This window comes from Sus scrofa, chromosome 18, assembly GCF_000003025.6.
Source record: "Sus scrofa isolate TJ Tabasco breed Duroc chromosome 18, Sscrofa11.1, whole genome shotgun sequence".
NCBI lineage: Eukaryota > Metazoa > Chordata > Mammalia > Artiodactyla > Suidae > Sus > Sus scrofa.
The window spans coordinates 564607-583314 of record NC_010460.4 but is presented as its reverse complement, the minus strand read 5'-3'; the positions used below and the strand labels follow the sequence as shown (position 1 = coordinate 583314).

The following is an 18708-nucleotide window of genomic DNA, read 5'->3' as shown; positions in this document are numbered from 1 at the left end:
TCGGATCCTGCGTGGCTGTGGCTCTGGCATAGGCTGGTGGCTACGGCTCCGATTAAACCCCCAGCCTGGGAATCTCCATATGCCACGGGAGCGGCCCAAGAAATGGCAAAAAGACAAAAAAAAAAAAAAAAGTAGGCAATCAATTCACGCAGTAGATACAGCAATTCATATGTTTTAAAATCCACAGTTACGATTTTCTCAGGGGTTTCTATCAGCTCTACGTGGACCCGATTACTGTGGAAGAGGGTGATTCCACACACCGGAGAGAACACTGGAGCAGGGACACTGAAACACACGGCTGGAAAAGCCATCGGTGGAAGGCTTTCCTGGCAGGAATCACTTTCGAAATTCTCTCCAAGGCCGTTTTTTTCAGGTTAATGAGAAAGCTCATTAGGGCATCTGAGACGCACTGCTGTTCCTGCCACGACTGTACCTGAGATCACAGGTAGGGCGTGACCCTATCTCTAAGGGACCAGCGTAAGGATCACCTTGTGCTTCCTCCGTCACCTCTAAGAACGGGCTGCCGGCAAGAGGAGAGAGGGCTGAAACCACAGGGAAGAGCCGAGGCTGCACCGAACATCAGCTGGCTCAGCTGGCGGGCCCGAGGCTCTTCCTGGCTCAGGGACGGCAGAGGCAGCAGGAGAAGGGAGGTGTCTCTACACCACTGCCTGTGGAGAGCATGCTTATTATCTTCATTTGTTGACTATTTCTTTGTTATGAGAATGACCCTGCCTATTTTTTTAGATCAGCAAACAGGAAAACAAAAATGCAAAAGCTAGGCTTATGGCAGCATACCTTCCATAACTAACAAAGCGGTCCAGATTATGTGAAAACCAATTCTTATTTCTAACTCGCTAAAAAGGAACGTTGCGGAGTTCCCGTCGTGGCGCAGTGGTTAATGAATCCGACGAGGAACCATGAGGTTGCAGGTTTGATCCCTGGCCTTGCGTGGTGGGTTAACGATCCGGCGTTGCCGTGAGCTGTGGTGTAGGTTGCAGATGCGGCTCGGATCCCGCGTTGCTGTGGCTCTGGCGTAGGCTGGCAGCTACAGCTCCGATTGGACCCATAGCCTGGGAATCTCCATATGCCGCTGGAGCGGCCCAAGAAATAGCAAAAAGACAAAAAAAAAAAAAAAAAAGGAACGTTGCTGTGAGGTCTTCTATAATTCTATGTATCTGCTACATTAGACACACTCTGCATCCAGAGAATAACAAGGGAATTTAAGCCAGGACGAACAGTCAATGGCAGAGTCAAAACAAGGGCACTGGAGTTCCCGTCGTGGCACAGAGGTTAACGCATCCGACAAGGAACCATGAGGTTGCGGGTTCGATCCCTGGCCTTGCTCAGTGGGTTAAGGATCCAGCGTTGCCGTGAGCTGTGGTGTACGTCGCAAACACGGCGTGGATCCTGCGTGGCTGTGGCTCTGGCGTAGGCTGGTAGCTACAGCTCCGATTGGACCCCTAGCCTGGGAACCTCCATATGCCACGGGAGCGTCCCTAGAAAAGGCAAAAAGACAAAAAACAAACAAACAAACAAAGGTACTTCCTAACTTCTCCCCAGGAGAAAATGAGACATCCCTTCATCAAAATACTAACATCAAGAGATTTATTTGATGCCCCATATAGATGCATGTTTATGATACTTTTCAAAGGGTTGAAGCATATTTTAACAAAATTCTGTCATTAGGACATTCTTTCTCTAACTGCTAAAATTAAAAAAGAATTCATACAAGTAAATTATTTGACAATCTTGACTTAAAGTTGAGGTTTGGAATGAGATATATCAGTCTCACGAATTAAAATGAGTCAAAAACTAGGAAACATGTCTCCTCATCTCCTTTGCTAAACACATAAGACAATCTGGGTTTTTTAATTGTAAATTTAAATTTAATGCTACTATTCAAATTTACAAGCTTTATGTCTTGACTGGAATGCACAAGAAGATGCAGATGCAATTGTAGCACTGAATTAATCCCACACACTCTGTGGACTATGCAGAAACAACCTGGCATTGTTCTTTTATGAAAGAGAGAAAGAGACAGAGAGAAAGAAAGAAACTAACTACAGGAGTTCCCCACCCTGGCTCAGCAGTAACAAACTCCACTAGTATCCATGAGGACACAGGGTGAATCCCTGGCCTCACTCAATGGGTTAAGGATCCGGCAATGCTGTGGCTGTGGTATAAGCCAGCATCTACAGCTCTAATTCGACCCCTAGCCTGGGAACTTTCATATGCTGTGGGTGGCCTTAAAAAGACCCCAAAAAAAAGAGAGAGAGAGAAAGAAACTACCAGACTGTGAGATTGGGGTTAAAATCCCCTAGATTACGGAACTCACAGGTATAACAAACATCTGCATGGAATCAGAAGTCACAGCATGTTTGAAATTTTACTGTGACTTTTTCATTTCCAAGTAATACGTTTCGTACCATGCAATATTCATTAAATTTTTAAATACTCTTCTAAGGAGAAAAAGCAACTCTGTAAATGAACCTAACATGGAGTAACTTCCTGCAGCATTTCAGACCTACAGAATTATCCCGGACAAATCCACCACTGTAACGTGGGGCGGAACCTGAGAGAGCTCCGGGAAGTTACACTGAGAGACTGCGGGAGTTTTTTGCAGGGGGATGTATCTGTCAGTTTTGTTTTGTTTTTTTAAAGCAAATCCAGAAAAGCTATGGATAAATCTTTGGATTGATAGTTTAAAAAAAAAAAAAAGGTTTTTGTGATACATCTTTGAGCTTAATTTTATTCTCTCACACGGTAAATATCCCAACAGTTATGAGAATGGGGTCAAAGAAATTTACCAACCTAGAATCTCCTCGTTTTCTCCCTTTATTCCTTTATTTATACACAGTAGTGAAACAACAGATAATCGGGCACTTGAAGTATTAGGACATTTTTCCTGAATACTGTTAGAAACGGCTGGGAAGAAGGAGGCAGACGCTGGAGCAATGAGATCTCAAGCAGGTTTATGGACCAAGAGAGTGGCTGGGAGCATTGAACAGAGAGAACCTGGGCTCCCTGAAGCTTAGGGAGCAGCTGCTTATACAGGAAAAGGGGTAATTTCTATTTAGCACATCCTATTTTTAGCACAGGTTCCCCCAGAGAATAAGAAACAAGGAAGATACAAGTTATGTTGCTATACTTTAACAGTTTCTCCAGCTATTTTTGTGGTGAAGCTTTGTTTCATTTTGTACAGTTACCACATAACAATTACAATCACTGGTCTTTATGGAGGTGTGAGGCCAAGGCTGCAAACATCTGCCATAGTGCTTTTTACAATTAACTGAGATCATGCATTTCCGAGATACCTACAAACACCCCAAACCAAAAAACCAACCCTTCAGTTCTGGTATTACAGGGATAATGCAGGGAGAAACGCTATCGCTTACTCCATCACTCTTTGTTTTCCATATGAGACTAAATAATGGCAAGGAAACCTAGGGGACAGAAATCACAAAAATGTTTGTACATCTCTTAGCAAGACCCAAACTCTCCAATTCTCTCCTAGAAAACTCACTATAAATTTCTTCACTATAAATGCATAACCCTATTCAAAAGCCAGTAATTAGATCATAATACCACCCTCAGATTTTTTTCTTTTGACATAATTACAGATATTGCAAAAAAGCACAGAGCCCCTGCTCTCCGCCCAGCTTTACCTCGTCTCCAGCCGTGGTACCCACACCGGGAGACGGACCTGGTGTCCACCACCTGTCCATCGTGTCACCCTCTCACCTACCTACCAAGCTCCATGGTCTACCACGGAGGCAGTCAAAGCCACCAAGACTGCACACTGTCTGATCCACGGACACAGGATGTCCACAACGGGGAAGCCTTGGGACAGAATGTGGACGAGAGGTTGCCGGCCTGAGGAATGCGGGAGGGAAGGAGGCGAGTCTAGGGGGTATGGAGTTTCTTTAAGGCAGGACAAAGACATTCTAAAACGGGATTTTGGTGACGGTTACACAATCCTATGAGTACACCAAAAAACGGTGTATACACTTGAGCCGTGAACAACTCAAGGGTCAGGCAGTGCCGACAGTCTACACAGTCAAAAATGTGCATGTAATTTACCATCAGCTCTCGTTTCCTCCGTTCCAAGCAACCACAAACCTTGTAGTACGTATACTGCACACTCCTGTGGATCAGATGTTTTCCAAAATAATAACAGAACCAAGTAACTCACTCCAGGGGCCTTGAAGTAAATACTAGCTTGATTCCACGCTCTCCGTGAGTGGATGAGCCAACAAACGAGGACACATTAGTGATGCGTTCGGCCTTAAAGCGCACCCTGGACCTCTCACGGATGAAGGGAGAGCAGGGCCATGCCACTGTGGGCTCAAAATGACTCCCAAAATTAGTTAAAAGCCGGTACATACATCGGAACTGAAATATTTGGTGAGGTCACAAAAACACGTGAATAAATTGTGTATTTAACAACCAAAGTCTACATTTCCCTACTTCAGCCTCCTTCACTCCTAATTTTGTATCAGTTTCTTGTACCCTATAAAACACTTAGGTCCCCCTTTAAAGCAGTTTCTTACCCAGTGTGACTTATCTATGCTACTCTGCCTGTCCCCTACCCCCATTTAAGGTCCAACTCCTGGCTCAGTTTCTTAGGGACTTGACAGATCAACTGCTGCATTTTCTTACCACTCTGCAGGTGGAAAATCGGAGCCCTAAAGGGTGGGCATGAGCCAGGGGCCACACTGAGACCAGGCTGGCACTCCAGATCCAGCACCTGCACCAAGCCAGCTCCTGGGCTCCCTGACACAGTGCTGAGCCAAACTGTCCCGTGGGGGGCAGCCAGATTCCCTGCTTCTCCTCACACAGAAAGGGGGCTCTTATTAAAAGTTTTAAAATCTACTTTTTGGAGTTCCTGTCATGGCTCAGTGGAAATGAATCTGACTAGCATCCATGAGGATGCAGGTTCGATCCCTGGCCTTGCTCAGTGGGTTAAGGATCTGGTGTTGCCATGAGCTGTGGTGTAGGCTGCAGACTCAGCTTGGATCCCATGTTGCTATGGCTATGGCGTAGGCCGGCGGCTACAGCTCCAATTCGACCCCTAGCCTGGGAACCTCCATATGCTTTTTAGGTGCGGCCCTAAAAAGACACATGCACACACACACACAAAAAAAATCCACTTTTCAAAACTTTTTTCCTCCTCTAATTACAGCACTCCCAGTGTTTTCAGGCTGTCTCTCTCCTGAAGCTACAAAGTCTAAAATGAATGAAACAGACAGTACTCACCACACATAGACAAGTTTAATAAATGATCACGCTGAATGGGTGTTTCCAGAGTTTACCCAACTTGTGAGGTGCCATTTCACAGGTAAAGTCAGCGAAGCACGAACTGCAAGTTTTCTATAGTGATTTACTTCAAACTCCAACTCCCTTCATCTCTTGTGCTTAACAGTAAGAGCATTCTCCTTAAAACAACAACGAGCCCACCTAAAGTTAAAATATCCACCCAGGGAAGCATTCCGAAATACAATTTACAAGTAAAACTCAACACGTGCCCTCTTTCTCCTAAATCTGTCTCCTCATTCCCCTTCCAAAGTCCACAGTCAACAGAAAACTGTTCTTCTAACTTTCACAGGGCAATACACTAGGAGTTCCGAACTATTTTTCCCTAAAATAACACTGCCTCCCACCTGTGATGATCAGAGTACCTTGCAGCCAATCAATTCTGCTGAGAACAAGAACGGCCAGATGGAACCCGCTCGGGCGCACACCTGAGAACACTGGTGAGCTCAAGGCACGAGGGGCTAAAATGCAGGGCAGAAGGCTCCCCAGGGTGGTGTGGCGACACTGTGGCTGTCCCCCCCCAGGGGTGTGGTACCAGAGGTTGAGAAATCCGGACACACGCGGCTGAGAAGCCAGCTGACAGCCATCTCACACGACCAGGGAGACAGGAACTGGAGTTCAGGTTGGCTGAGAGACAGGACTTGCGGGCCAAGACCCTAAGAGCGTGAGGGAGCCGACCCAGCTTCCCTTCAGGCACCTGCCAAACTCTTAAGCTACAAAAACCACACCAGAGCCGTTGCAAACACAGCCTGGACTCTGAGATGCAAGAGAGGGGACTTGAGGCACAACCTTGGGAGGACAGAACCCTAAAGGTGGGTGTGCCCAGACCTGAGAGGGCGCTTCCCTGCAGCCCACCCGCAGGCCAACTCAGAACCCTACCGGGTTAAGGTGATCCGTGCCCCTTCTGCCCTTGGAGGTTACGGTGAACCCTCTCTGGAGGGGCAACAGACACCCCTCAGGGCAGTGGCACACTGTGGCGAGTTCACAACCCGTTCTTTGCTGACTTCTGGGGTAAATAACTTCCATCATGGCCGGTATCAAGCTCCTGGAAACATCTCACTACACGTGGAGCTGGGAGGAAGTGCACACAATCAGGTGAAGGTGACATCGGCCACCAGGGAATGCAAATCAACCCCCGAGAGGCACCACTGCACATCCATTATGACGGCTCAGAATAAAAACAGAAAATAACGCGTGCTGGTGAGGGTGTGCAGGAATCGAAGCTTCTTATCACATCACTGGTGACAATACAAAATATTCCCACTGTTAGGGAAAACAGTTTGGCAGTGCCTCAAAAAGTTAACCCCCCCCAAATCCAAAGATGAGCTGTTACCTTTCTCCTCTTGCCCCAGGCACTATGAAATACAAGCTATGGGTACGTTCTCTTAAAACTGGCCTTCAGGAGTTCCCGTTGTAGCTCAGTGGTTAATGAATCTGACTAGGAACCATGAGGTCGCGGGTTCGATCCCTGGCCTTGCTCAGTGGGTTAAGGATCTGGCATTGGTGTGGCTGTGGCGTAGGCCAGCAGCTACAGCTCCGATTTGACCTCTAGCCCGGGAACCTCCATATGCAGAGGGAGCGGCCCTAGAAAAGACAAAAAATAAGTAAATAAGTTGTAAAACTGGCCTTCATACAGGCAGCAGGTTCACTCCGTTTCCCCCAACATAAAACCACAATCTGATTCAAGCTGTTAAGCAAAGTCAACACTTTGCAATTGCTACTGGATAGATGTCAAGATCTTGAGGTATGCGAAAAAACAGAGACTGTATTCTCCTTTTAGCTTCAGGTTATATTTGGGTTTTGGTTATAAAACTCAGTGTTCGGACATTAACTTATAAAGTGTTAACAGATCCACGCCTTCACTTGCTAGGCACTTAAATGCTTAGAGCACATGAAATAAATGAATGACCTCAGCAGGCAGCTCTCTTCAAATACGTATAATAACAACAACACAGGCACTAGACAACAAGTTAAAACTGGGGGTAGACAGTCCTGGTAAAATAAGCAATTACTAGTTCACTGTCCCAACACCTCACTAGGTTTATGGAGCAAACTCTACACAAATACGCTGTTAGATGCTACGGCAGATATAAAAAGTCTCTGTCTTCAAACTCCTGATCCTCCGTACAATTACAAGACGAAGCGTGCGTAACTAAAGGATTTAACAAATACGTAGGCAAAGTTTTATAGGAAAACAGGAGGTAAGACTATCCCTCAGATGAGTCACTTTAGCAACTCATTGCTGGCCTCTCAGAATGTGGGGGGCACACCAGAAAACCGGTCACAGGACATACTCCAGTGGAACAGGTGTGGCATGCAGCCAGCTGGATGATGTGCTCTTTCACCGGATTTATCTTCTCTGGATCCACTGTACTCGGCAAAACCTACAAGTACCAACTCCTCAGATCCAAACAGGAAAACAACCGCACATGTGACACAGGTTGAATGAAACTATTGTAGTTGACCCAGAAATAGAATGTGTGCTTTCAAATCCCCACTTGAGTCACTAACTAACCAGCACTTACTCACAAGAGGAAAGAAACAAGGACTGGAAGAAAAACATTTTACAGCATGATGCTGTCATAGTGTCACTAACTACGGTTATGGACTGGATGGGGCAGCGGCTGCAAGCAGAGCTAGGAGAGATTAATCGAGTCTTCCGGACAGAACCTGTTTTAAAGGAGCAGCAGCAAGGATGAGGGATGATAACATAGGCTCCTTGGATATAACTTTACGATGTCCAGAGGAAAAAGAGAGAAGTTAGAAGGAATGCTTTTGCGAGTAAATAATAAAGCATTATGGTAGATAAACTCTCATCAACGACAGAAAATAAACTTTAGTGACACAGAAGCCAAGAAAAGCTCCAATCTCTGCGGCCTCCAGCTGAAGTGGGGGAGGAGACGGCAAGGTGTGTAAGAGATGTGCCTCAGACGGCAGGAAGCTGGCAGTGACACTGGGGCAAATGCACAGAAGGATCAGCCCCTCAGACCATTAACCCCAGGGGACCACGGGCCACCGCTGCGGTTCCAGGCCCACATCTCTTGGCCTCTCCTCATTCCAGCCTCAGGACCACACTTCGGGGCCGGGCTCATTTCAATGCCCATCAAAGGATGAGGACACTAAGGTTCTAACGGATGTGGCTGACATGCCCCAGGGCACGGAGGCAGACGTGGGGGGTCTCAGACAGGATCCTGCATCCATCGGATCAGGAGCCTGCTTCTCGCACATGTGCCCAAGCAGCAACGCCGTCGGGCGTGAGGTGGGTACCCACGAGGGTGGCCCACTCCACTGCCGATGGCACACACCGCTCTGTGCCTCAGGGCTGCCAGGTGACACTGACAAAACCAGTCACATGGCTGGTTATTTTCGGACAAGATCAAGGACAATCCAGTGAGCCTTGCGCAATCTCCAAAGAGCCATCACAACAATGCACTACACAGAGCCAGACACAGCTTAACCAACTTTCCTATCCCAGCAGAGCGCAGCGGAGGAAAAGCTATTTGAAGAGTAGCTGTGTGTGTGTGTGTGTGTGTGTGTGTGTGTGTGTGTGTGTGTGTGTGTGTGTGTGTGTGTGTGTGTTGGGGGCGGGCTCTTCTTCTGAAGGTTGTTTACATAAGAGGGTATCTGGATAAATCTACTGCGGTTATTTTAACATCAGACCATTCAATAGCAAACGCTGACTTCTAAAGCTAGACTTTGGCTTATAAATTACCATGCTGCTCTTATGAGTTCAAAAATCGTTCATTTACCCTGGAAAGATGTAACCAATAGCTCAAGCAAATAATCGTTCATAACTGAAAAGAGCAGAAAATTAAATATCTCAAACTCTTAGCTTTTCTCAACATATGTATCTCGTTTTTGGAATCTGTCTACCAGACATAGTGTAAATAAGCACGGCACTCCCATAAAGTAGATACTATTGCAAAAATCAAAGTCATATTTCTGAGGAATAATGACATAATGTCCACAACATAAGGCATAAAGGAAGGGGAACCCAGTACACACGTATATCCACGCACCTCCAGACACACTCAAGATTCAGAAAATCACCAGAGTGTTAATACTGGCTATCACGGGTTAGTAGGATTGCAGGGAACTTTTTCCCTCTTTCTTCTTCAAAGCTTGAAATGTTCTGCAAGGAACACGCATTCTCCTCATGCCAGAAAAATCATGTTTCTAAAACCTGTCATGCCGTAACGTACGGAGGAAAACATGTCTGTATGTTTATTAAAAATAGAAAGACAGGAGTTCCCGTCGTGGCGCAGTGGTTAACGAATCCGACTAGGAACCATGAGGTTGCGGGTTCGATCCCTGCCCTTGCTCAGTGGGTTAACGATCCAGCATTGCCGTGAGCTGTGGTGTAGGTTGCAGACGCGGCTCGGATCCCGCGTGGCTGTGGCTCTGGCGTAGGCCGGTGGCTACAGCTCCGATTCAACCCCTAGCCTGGGAACCTCCATATGCCGCAGGAGCGGCCCAAGAAATAGCAACAACAACAACAACAAAAGACCAAAAGACAGAAAAAAAAAAAAAAAAAAAAAGAAAGACAAGTTCAAAACAACTTTAAGTTCAACATCAATGACATTTTACAAATAAAAAAGAAAGCATGATAAAAATTTCATATTATTATTTCCACACCTGCCATTTCTGCGGTTATCACCGATGCTTAAGTACACCAGCTTCAAAAAATTGGGTTTTTCGTTTTATTTTATTTTATTTTTTTAGGGCCACACCTGCGGCATATGGAGGTTCCCAGGCTAGGGGTCTAATCGGAGCTGCAGCTGCCGGCCTACCCCACAGCTCACAGCAACACCAGATCCTTAGCCCACTGAGTGAGGCCAGGGATCAAACCAGCATCCTCATGGATGCTAGCTGGGGTTCGTTAACTGCCGAGCCATGATGGGAACTCCAAAATTGGGTTTTTTAAAAAAGGAAATCACTGCGCTGACACACGGGGTGCACCTAAGACGTGCTTTGTTTTGCATCAATACTTTCCTCTCGGAGTTCCCGTCATGGTGCAGTGGTTAACGAATCCGACTAGGAACCATGAGGTTGCGGGTTCGGTCCCTGCCCTTGCTCAGTGGGTTAACGATCCAGCATTGCCGTGAGCTGTGGTGTAGGTTGCAGACGCGGCTCGGATCCTGCGTTGCTGTGGCTCTGGCGTAGGCCGGTGGCTACAGCTCTGATTCAACCCCTAGCCTGGGAACCTCCATATGCTGAGGGAGCAGCCCAGAGAAATAGCAAAAAGACAAAAAAATAAATTAAAAAAAAAAAAAAAGATCAAAACATCTAAAAAAAAAAAAAATACTTTCCTCTCGACATCCCACTGAAATCCACTGAAAGACACCAGACACTGAGCGACGGATCTCAGAGACATCCACCGCAAGCAATTACTAAACTACCTCTCACAAAAGAGGCAAAGACAAGACAGCACAAAATCGAACTTATCCGCACAGCGAGATTTACAAACCCTAGAAAAAAGTTTTCATCCTCATCAATAAAATCTTGTAGAATACACTGATTTAAAGAGCTGAGCTACTATTTTTCATAAATGTACACAGTGCTCCAAATGGCATAATCTTTTTTCAAAAATGAATATATCACTTCATCCACTGAAAAACTTAATCAGGCTCTGCCTTTCTTTTTCCATTTGGTTAAGAATGATTCCATGCAAGACAACTGCTGACACTGCTTCCATAACAACCACACCCCACCCAATTCCAAACGAACAGGAGGTGACTCAGTGTTTAGGGCACGATAAGTGTGACCCTTAAGAATGAAAGGGAACAGTCTCAGTTGGGAAGGTGGGCGGTCGGTGCCTCTGCAACCCCGTGGTGTGCAGCATTCCCCCCCCCCCCCCCCCCCCCGGGCAGTAAACCTGGCTCTAAGGGTTTGGCAGCTGGGGCTAGAGACCTACTGGGCTGCACAGGAGTTTCCATTTTGATTTCCAAGCTCCGTTCCCAACACCTGACGAGGCCCTGCTCCCAGGTCCCACACTCCTGTGCAATAGGAGTGCTGCCGGACAGCGCGGCCGGGCCCGGTCTGAGCCCCTCTCCTCCTCACTCCCGGGCCGGAGTCTCGGTCCAGCCTTCCATCACCTTCCTGACAGCCCCCTTGAGACGGCAGAGCACCTATCACCTGGCTGCCCTTCTGGGCTCCAAGGCTTCCACCTCCCCTCAATGTGCCGGACTTCTCAATCATGCATCTTTTTTTTTTTTAAGTTCTTTTTTTTTTTGTCTTTTTGCCATTTCTAGGGCTGCTCCTGCAGCATATGGAGGTTCCCAGGCTAGGGGTCCAATCGGAGCTGTAGCCACCGGCCTACACCAGAGCCACAGCAACACGGGATCCGAGCTGCGTCTGCAACCTTCACCACAGCTCATGGCAACCCGGGTCCTTAACCCACTGAGTGAGGCCAGGGATCGAACCTGCAACCTCATGCTTCCTGCACCACAACGGGAACTCCAATCATGCACTTTTTATCCTGCTGCTCCCACTCACTCTTCAGTGTCCACGAGTGCATCTTCGCACTTCCCAGCACCAACCACCTCCCACCCTCTTCTGACCCACCACAGCACTCTTCGGCCATCACGCCCCACCTCATATCTACCGAAAGAGGGTACACCCAGGGAGGTAAGGTGACCACTTGCTTTCTGCATGTTGTGGGCGCTCAGATCTTTAAATGGAGAAAGAAAATTCATCTGGGGCAACACCGTCATGGAAGGCAAATAAGATAATGATTTAACAACACATAACAAAAGGCAAAAGACTGGAAATACTACATTCTACAACCATGCTGCGATAGAACATACCTTATACCAAACAAACCAATCTCTAGGCTAAATTTCTCAAACATGTAATTATAAACACCTTTAATTAAAGTGAAGTGTTTAGAATTAATTCACAAAAAAAAAAAAAAAAAAACACCCCACACATTTAGGCTATTTACATCTTTTTTTTTTTTTTTTGTCTTTTATCATTTTAGGGCTGCACCCTTGGCACATGGAGGTTCCCAGGCTAGGAATCTAATGGCAGCTGAAGCCACCGGCCTACACCACAGCTCACAGCAATGCTGGATCCATAACCCACTGAGCGAGGCCAGGATCGAACCTGCAACTTCATGGTTCCTAGTCAGATTCGTTTCCACTTCGCCACAATGGGAACTCCTATTTATATCTTTGAGGCACAATGTCTATTTGTTCATTTAGCCAATGGAAGATTAATGTTTAAATGAACATTAGGTTTAATGAGAAAATATTTACCTAGTTTCTTTCTACATTCATAAGCCCTCCCCTTCCATTAAATATTCTTTAAAATGTAAATGCCTCCAAATTTATGTTGGAACAATAATTCTAAGAAATTACGACAGTTTCAGCTAGAATTCCAAAAGCGAAGAGGTTTGTATGGCTTACTTTGTACTGTAACTGATCACCTGTTTCATTTATTTTTGAAACTTTTGCAATTTTGTAATTTTTTTAACAGCACTACTGAGATGTAATTCACTTCACATATTGTACAATTCACTCATGTCAAGTGTACAATTCAATGGTTTTAATCATTCGCCATGTCTGTGATACTATTTAAGGCTAGATATTGCAACCAATGTAGAAATCGTGAAAACCCAGAGAAAATGCAGGTTCACCAGGGTTAAGGAGCGTGCTCCCTCCGCAGTCAGCTGTTCATAACCCGCCGTCACAGGGTCAAGAGCTATACTTTGTGATATAATTTAACACAACATATACTAACATAATATAGTTTAACATAAATATGTTGAATATATTTTAAGTTCACGTAGCTATTGATTTACAGTGCAGTCTTAGCTCTATATACTTTCATCTTGAAATTTCAGTGAGGCCAACTTTCATCTGCAACAGAAAAATCAGCGCATACAACCTGATGGATGCATATATCCCAAAGTTAATTTTTTTTTTAATTTTTTGGCTGCCCCTGGGCATAGGGAGTTCCTGGGCCAGGGATCGCATCCGAGCCACAGTTGTGACTTACACCGAAGCTTTGGCAATGCCAGATCCTTTAAGCCACTGTGCGGGGCTGGGGATTGAATCCGCATCCTGGTGCTGCAGAGACGCTGCCAATTCCATTGGACCACAGGGGGAACGCCTTTCAACTAAAAAACAGATTATTTACTGCTTTATGTTCAGCAACCCTGGGGCGCTCTGTTCTAACTGCATGAGGCATTTAGAGAATGTAACAGAGCAACATGAGGGTCCTTCCCCTCCGTGAACCGCAGCAGCGGTGTGCACAGAAATGCGAAACCTGAAGAGCCACCCCACCCTCACAGCTATGAGGAGGGATCCAGCATCTTCGCAAAGTACATAAGCTCTAGGATCCAGGTGCTAACGCCACAGCCACAGTTAAAAATCGCTAAACCATGGATCCTGATTTAGCTTCAAGTCTGTTACAAGTCTTCCCAAGACTGTTACAAGGCAATGACTAACACTAAGAATAAAAGTATGTGCTCTGGAGGTCCCGTCGTGGCGCAGTGGTTCACGAATCCGACTAGGAACCATGAGGTTGAGGGTTCGATCCCTGGCCTTGCTCCGTGGGTTAAGGATCCGGCGTTGCCGTGAGCTGTGGTGTAGATTGCAGACGTGCCTCGGATCTGGCCTTGCTGTGGCTCTGGTGTAGGCTGGTGGCTACAGCTCTGATTGGACCCCTAGCCTGGGAACCTCCATATGCTGCTGGAGCAGCCCTAGAAAAGGCAAAAAAAGACCAAAAAAAAAAAAAAAAAATTGAGCTAGAGTTAAATTCTCCAGAACTTCCCAGAAGAACCCTGGGAAGAAAAAAGCTCCCCCCAAAGAAAAGCTGAAACATGACAGTAAAATCAACGTAACACAGAAACTGACTATGCTTTAAATCTTTATCCTCAAAGCAATAGAGGACTAAAAGACTAACTGTCATTTATGACAGGTTTGGGTCTCTACTTATGCGCAGCCAGAGCATCAGCATTTACTGGCAGTAGTGAAAACAGGAAAAGGGCAGACTTCACACCAAGTGCTAATTTTTCAGGTAAGAATAGCAGTGGAAAATCATCTTACTCATCACTATAAAAACTCTTCAGGAATAGTCTTCGGCCGCAATCTAATTTTACAGGCCCAGTTAACGAGGGGAAGACCATTGTTACAACGAAAAGGCCAGTCCTTAATCCATCAGCTCAAACCGGCCAGGACCTTTCCCTGCTGATGAAAAGTGAAGAAAGAATAACGAGTAACAATGTGGTTTACACAGAATTACCACATGTTAAGGGGGCGCCATTTTTCGTATCCTACTAGCTCTCATTTGCAGCAGTATATTTCTTCTCAAGGTATTCATATTTGTGAAGCATCTCATTTTACATACCCAGTACGAATTTTTACTGTAACTACATAAAAAGAAGAAAAACTGTCAGTTACCACAACAGTTCATGTTTTCCTCTGCCTCTGCCCTGCTATGAATCACAGCTGTCAAGGACACACTATGAAATCTGCACAAACACATCTCACTCAAGGCAAAACACCAGGCTAAATGTTCAGAACCCCTAGAACCTAGGTATGTGTAAAAGAGATCAGTGCTACCCATGCAGAAATCCTCACTTTTCTCATGCTCAGCTGCTTCTGTTGCTGACATGCTCGCTCGCTGGCTACAGCAGAATAACAAGCACACTTCTAGACAGTGCACTTCTCCAGTTTTATTATGAAAATAACACAAGAGTAATACAATTAAAAAAAAAAAAAAAAAAAAGGTAGAGGGTTCCCCAGAGGCCTAGTGGTTTAGGATCCACTGCTGTCATTGCTGTGGCCTGGGCCACTGCTGTGGCATGGATTCCATCCCTGGCCTGGGAACTTCTGCCTGCCTTGGGTGTGGCTGAAGGAAAAAAAAAACATCTCCCTCAAAACCGACTCCTAGTGCTTTTCTTGGATATGATCACTGTCAAGATTCATGTGAATCCTTACGGAAGTTTTCTTTCTTTCTTTCTTTTCTCTCTTTCTTTCTTTCTTTCTTTGTCTTTTAGGGACACACCTGTAGCATACGGAGACTTCCAGGCTAGGGGTCAAATCAGAGCTGTAGCCACTGGCCACAGCCACAGTCGAGCCAGATCCAAGCCACACCTGTGACCTACACCACAACTCACTCACGGCAACGCCAGATCCTTAACCCACCGAGAAAGGCCAGGGATCGAACCTGCTCCTCATGGGTATTAGTTGAGTCAGTTTACGCTGAGCCACGACAGGAATCCCAGAAGTTTTCTAAGCAATACACTTTTAAGCACATATGTGTGATATCAGAACAAATATAAATGTGGGATACGCAAATGAAAAGTTTTGGAAAAAATAAACTCCTTACTGTAGGAGGTGAACACCATGGTTCAGCAGTGTAAGTCACGCACAGGAAAAACAAACCCAAGGAAAGAACCTGGGCTAATCACCCTTCCCTTCTGTTTAAAAAAAAAAAAAAGAAAGAAAAAAAATTTTCCTGTCCTTTCAGACCGAACTTCTTTGCAGAACAGATGCTGACTCACAGATATTGAAAAACTTACAGTCTCCAGAGGAGACCGTTTGGGGGGTGGGGGGATGTGCTCGGCTTATGGGAGGGAAATCCTGTGAAACTGGATTGTGGTGATCATTGTATAACTATAGATGTGATAAATCCATTTGAGTAATAAAAAAATAAATTAAAAAAAAAAACTTTTCCTGTCCTTCAGTATAGTAGCAACTGTACGTGTTAATTCATTTCATGAATACAGTGTGCATTTCACTACTGTTACAAGTAAATCTGATGTCGGCCAAGGGCCCCATAACCAAGTACCCATGAATGTCAGCATCACCAGTTCCTGTGAATCTCAGCCCGGACTGTGCCTACTGTTTTGGCAAGGTACCTACTCTCCGCTTTTAGCCACTTTCCGGAATCATCTAATTTGGTGTAATTTAATGTAATTTAATTTGTACGACACAAGACCACCTGAAGGCCCTGCACCTCCAAAGGCGCCTCTGTTCCAGGCTGTTCACACCTTGGTGGCTCTGAGTTCCTGTCCTCTACTCCTTTCTCTTCCTGCTTCTGGTTAAAAGCAACATAGCAACCAGTTACAGTGATGCTTCCAAACACTAGAGAGCCACACACCACCATGTGTTGACACAGTTTAAATCTCTGACGTCCCTGACTTAGATGCCTCTGCAACTGCCATGTGTCGCCACAAACTGTATCCATCGTGCTCCCCTTTAGCCTTGGGCTCGCCTGCTTTCCGGCCTCTGCCTGCCCTCTGTCATGCCCTCCATGGCTGCCTCACAAGCGTCCTGGACTGATAACCCAGCTCACTCCAAGCCTGTTTCTCCTCCAAGAGCAAACAACCCTGCTGACACTCACCAGCTGGTCACCTTCCTGTAAGTTTACAGCAAACCTAACCTGAGCATCATCTATCTTAAACTAAGCACCATATCCTCAGTGCTCCAACTCAACAAAGGATGAAGGAGCCGACTCCTTTAGTTTCCCACTGCTTAAATAAATTAGGCAGAGGATGCTCGAGGAAAAAATAACCAATACCATGACTCTTCCCTTTAGTGCCGATTCCAGAACTTCCCCCGCCCCACCCATTCACACTAGAGTCAAGTTTACCCTCCGTAAAAGTTACTCAGCTTATGATGTTACTTCCAAAGTGGCGAAACAAACCTCCAATTATCAGGACACCAACAAACGTTCTGGGGGACCCTCACTGCCCTTGGAGTGTGTCAAAAACAACCGAGAAACAGCTGAGACTTCTCAGGAAAGGAGGAAAACGCTCTCCCCGCCCCCACGGTCGGCCGCCTGTTCTGCAGGGGAGATGGGACACCGTCCAGCACCGCGCAGGGAGGCCGGCCGCCCCAGCTCACATTCCAGAGGCGGGAGTCGCGGCCACCGCACAGGGAGGCCTGGCGACGTGGCCAAAGCAGGACAGCGCAGAGCGCGCCTCACCTGTGCGGCCCTGCTCGGAACCCGTGCGGTGGAGGGTTCGCAGGCCAAGAGTGACCGGGCGGGTGGGCCGGGCGACGGGGCCAGGACCTCTGATTTACACAGCGCTCGGGTCCGACGCGGGCGCCCACCCAGGCGGGGGAGTTGCTGGTGGGCAGGTGGGCGGGGCCGGGGCTTCCGGGCATCCCCGAGCCGGGCGGGGTAGCGGCGGGAGGGGACCCTTAACCAGGGAGCAGTCTTGATGGGGCCGGACCCCGACCAGGCGGGGGTCAGGGTCGGGGTCGCGGCGGGCAAGCGGGATCAGGGCCCAGGTCCCGGCAGGCAGGGACCTCTGACCAGGCAGGCAGGCAGAGTCGGGGTCAGGTTCGGAGTCGCAGCGGGCGGGGACCCGTGACCAGGCACAAGGGCCGGGTCGGGGTCAGGGTCAAGGTCGGGGACCGCTGACCCGGCGGACGCGCGGGGTCAGCTTGGGGTCCGCCGCGCCCACTCACCCAGGCCGGCAGGTCGCAGGCGCGCACTCCCAGGCGCACGGCGCGCTCCTCGTCCTCCAGCAGCGCCAGCGCGCGGCACAGGCGGGTGGCCTTGAGGCCGCGGCTCCGGCGGCACCACACGAGCAGCCCGAGCGCCAGCAGCACCCAGCTGAAGCTCAGGCCCAGGTAGCCCAGCGCGTACACCGGCAGCAGCAGCGCGAAGCTGCGCGCCAGCTGCGCCAGCAGCCCCGTCACGTCCACGCTCAGCGCCGCGCCGGGTGGCTCGGCCCCGGCGGCGCCGGCCTCGGGGCCTGGAGCGCGGGGGCCACTCATCGCCGAGCCGTGCAGTGCTCCGACCGCTCCCGGCAGAAGAGCCGCTGCCCGCGCGCCAGCGCCCCTCTGAGGGGACGGCGCCACCGCCCTGCCCTCCCGCGCTTCCGCCCGCGGCGCCGTACGACGTCAGCACGCAGGGCGGGGGCTCCACTGCGGCGGCCGGGCGTGGCCCCAGGCCTGGGTGCGGCCCAACGCCTGGTGGAAGACACCAAAGTGTGACGTCCTCCCAAAGGGCGGGGGAGCACCGCCTAGGCGGGCGGGGCGGGGCTGGTGTGGCGTCCTCGCGCCGGTGGGCGGGGCGGGCGGGGCCTGCGTGAACTTTACCGCAGGGGGTGGTCCGGGGCGCCCCTGAGGCGAGGAGGGCGGGGCCTGCGTGTGCGTCACCGCAAGGGGCGGGGCCTGCGTGGAAGTCCCGGCGCCGAAGAGCCTCAGGCCTCCGAGGGGGGCAACCCAGGGTGGGGTCTGCGGCTGCGGAGGATCAGCGCCGGGGCGTCCTGGGAGTGGGGGGCCTCCCTTCGCTCCGTCACCTGGGCCGCCTTCGTGCAGGGCTGGTGAGGGCGCAGTACACGCTCCCGAGTTTGCACAGCACTTGCCAAGTTTAAGACGTTTCTTCTCGAGGTACTTCCAGGGTGTTAGAATTTTCCGAGTGGTCCGGTGG

The 18708-nt window shown here is 48.4% G+C and overlaps 1 protein-coding gene across 3 annotated transcripts in view; it reads right to left on the bottom strand.

The window, feature by feature from the left end:
* ESYT2 (extended synaptotagmin 2) overlaps positions 1-18178 on the bottom strand; it is a 78172-nt gene extending 59994 nt beyond the window's left edge. For 2 of the 3 annotated variants that reach the window (XM_021079030.1, XM_021079029.1), the window contains exon 1: positions 17739-18178. In XM_021079030.1, coding sequence (XP_020934689.1) covers positions 17739-18050 — 312 coding nt within the window. In that variant the 5' untranslated portion in view covers positions 18051-18178. The remainder of the gene's footprint in view (positions 1-17738) is intronic. The other variant, XM_021079028.1, reaches the window with a different exon arrangement.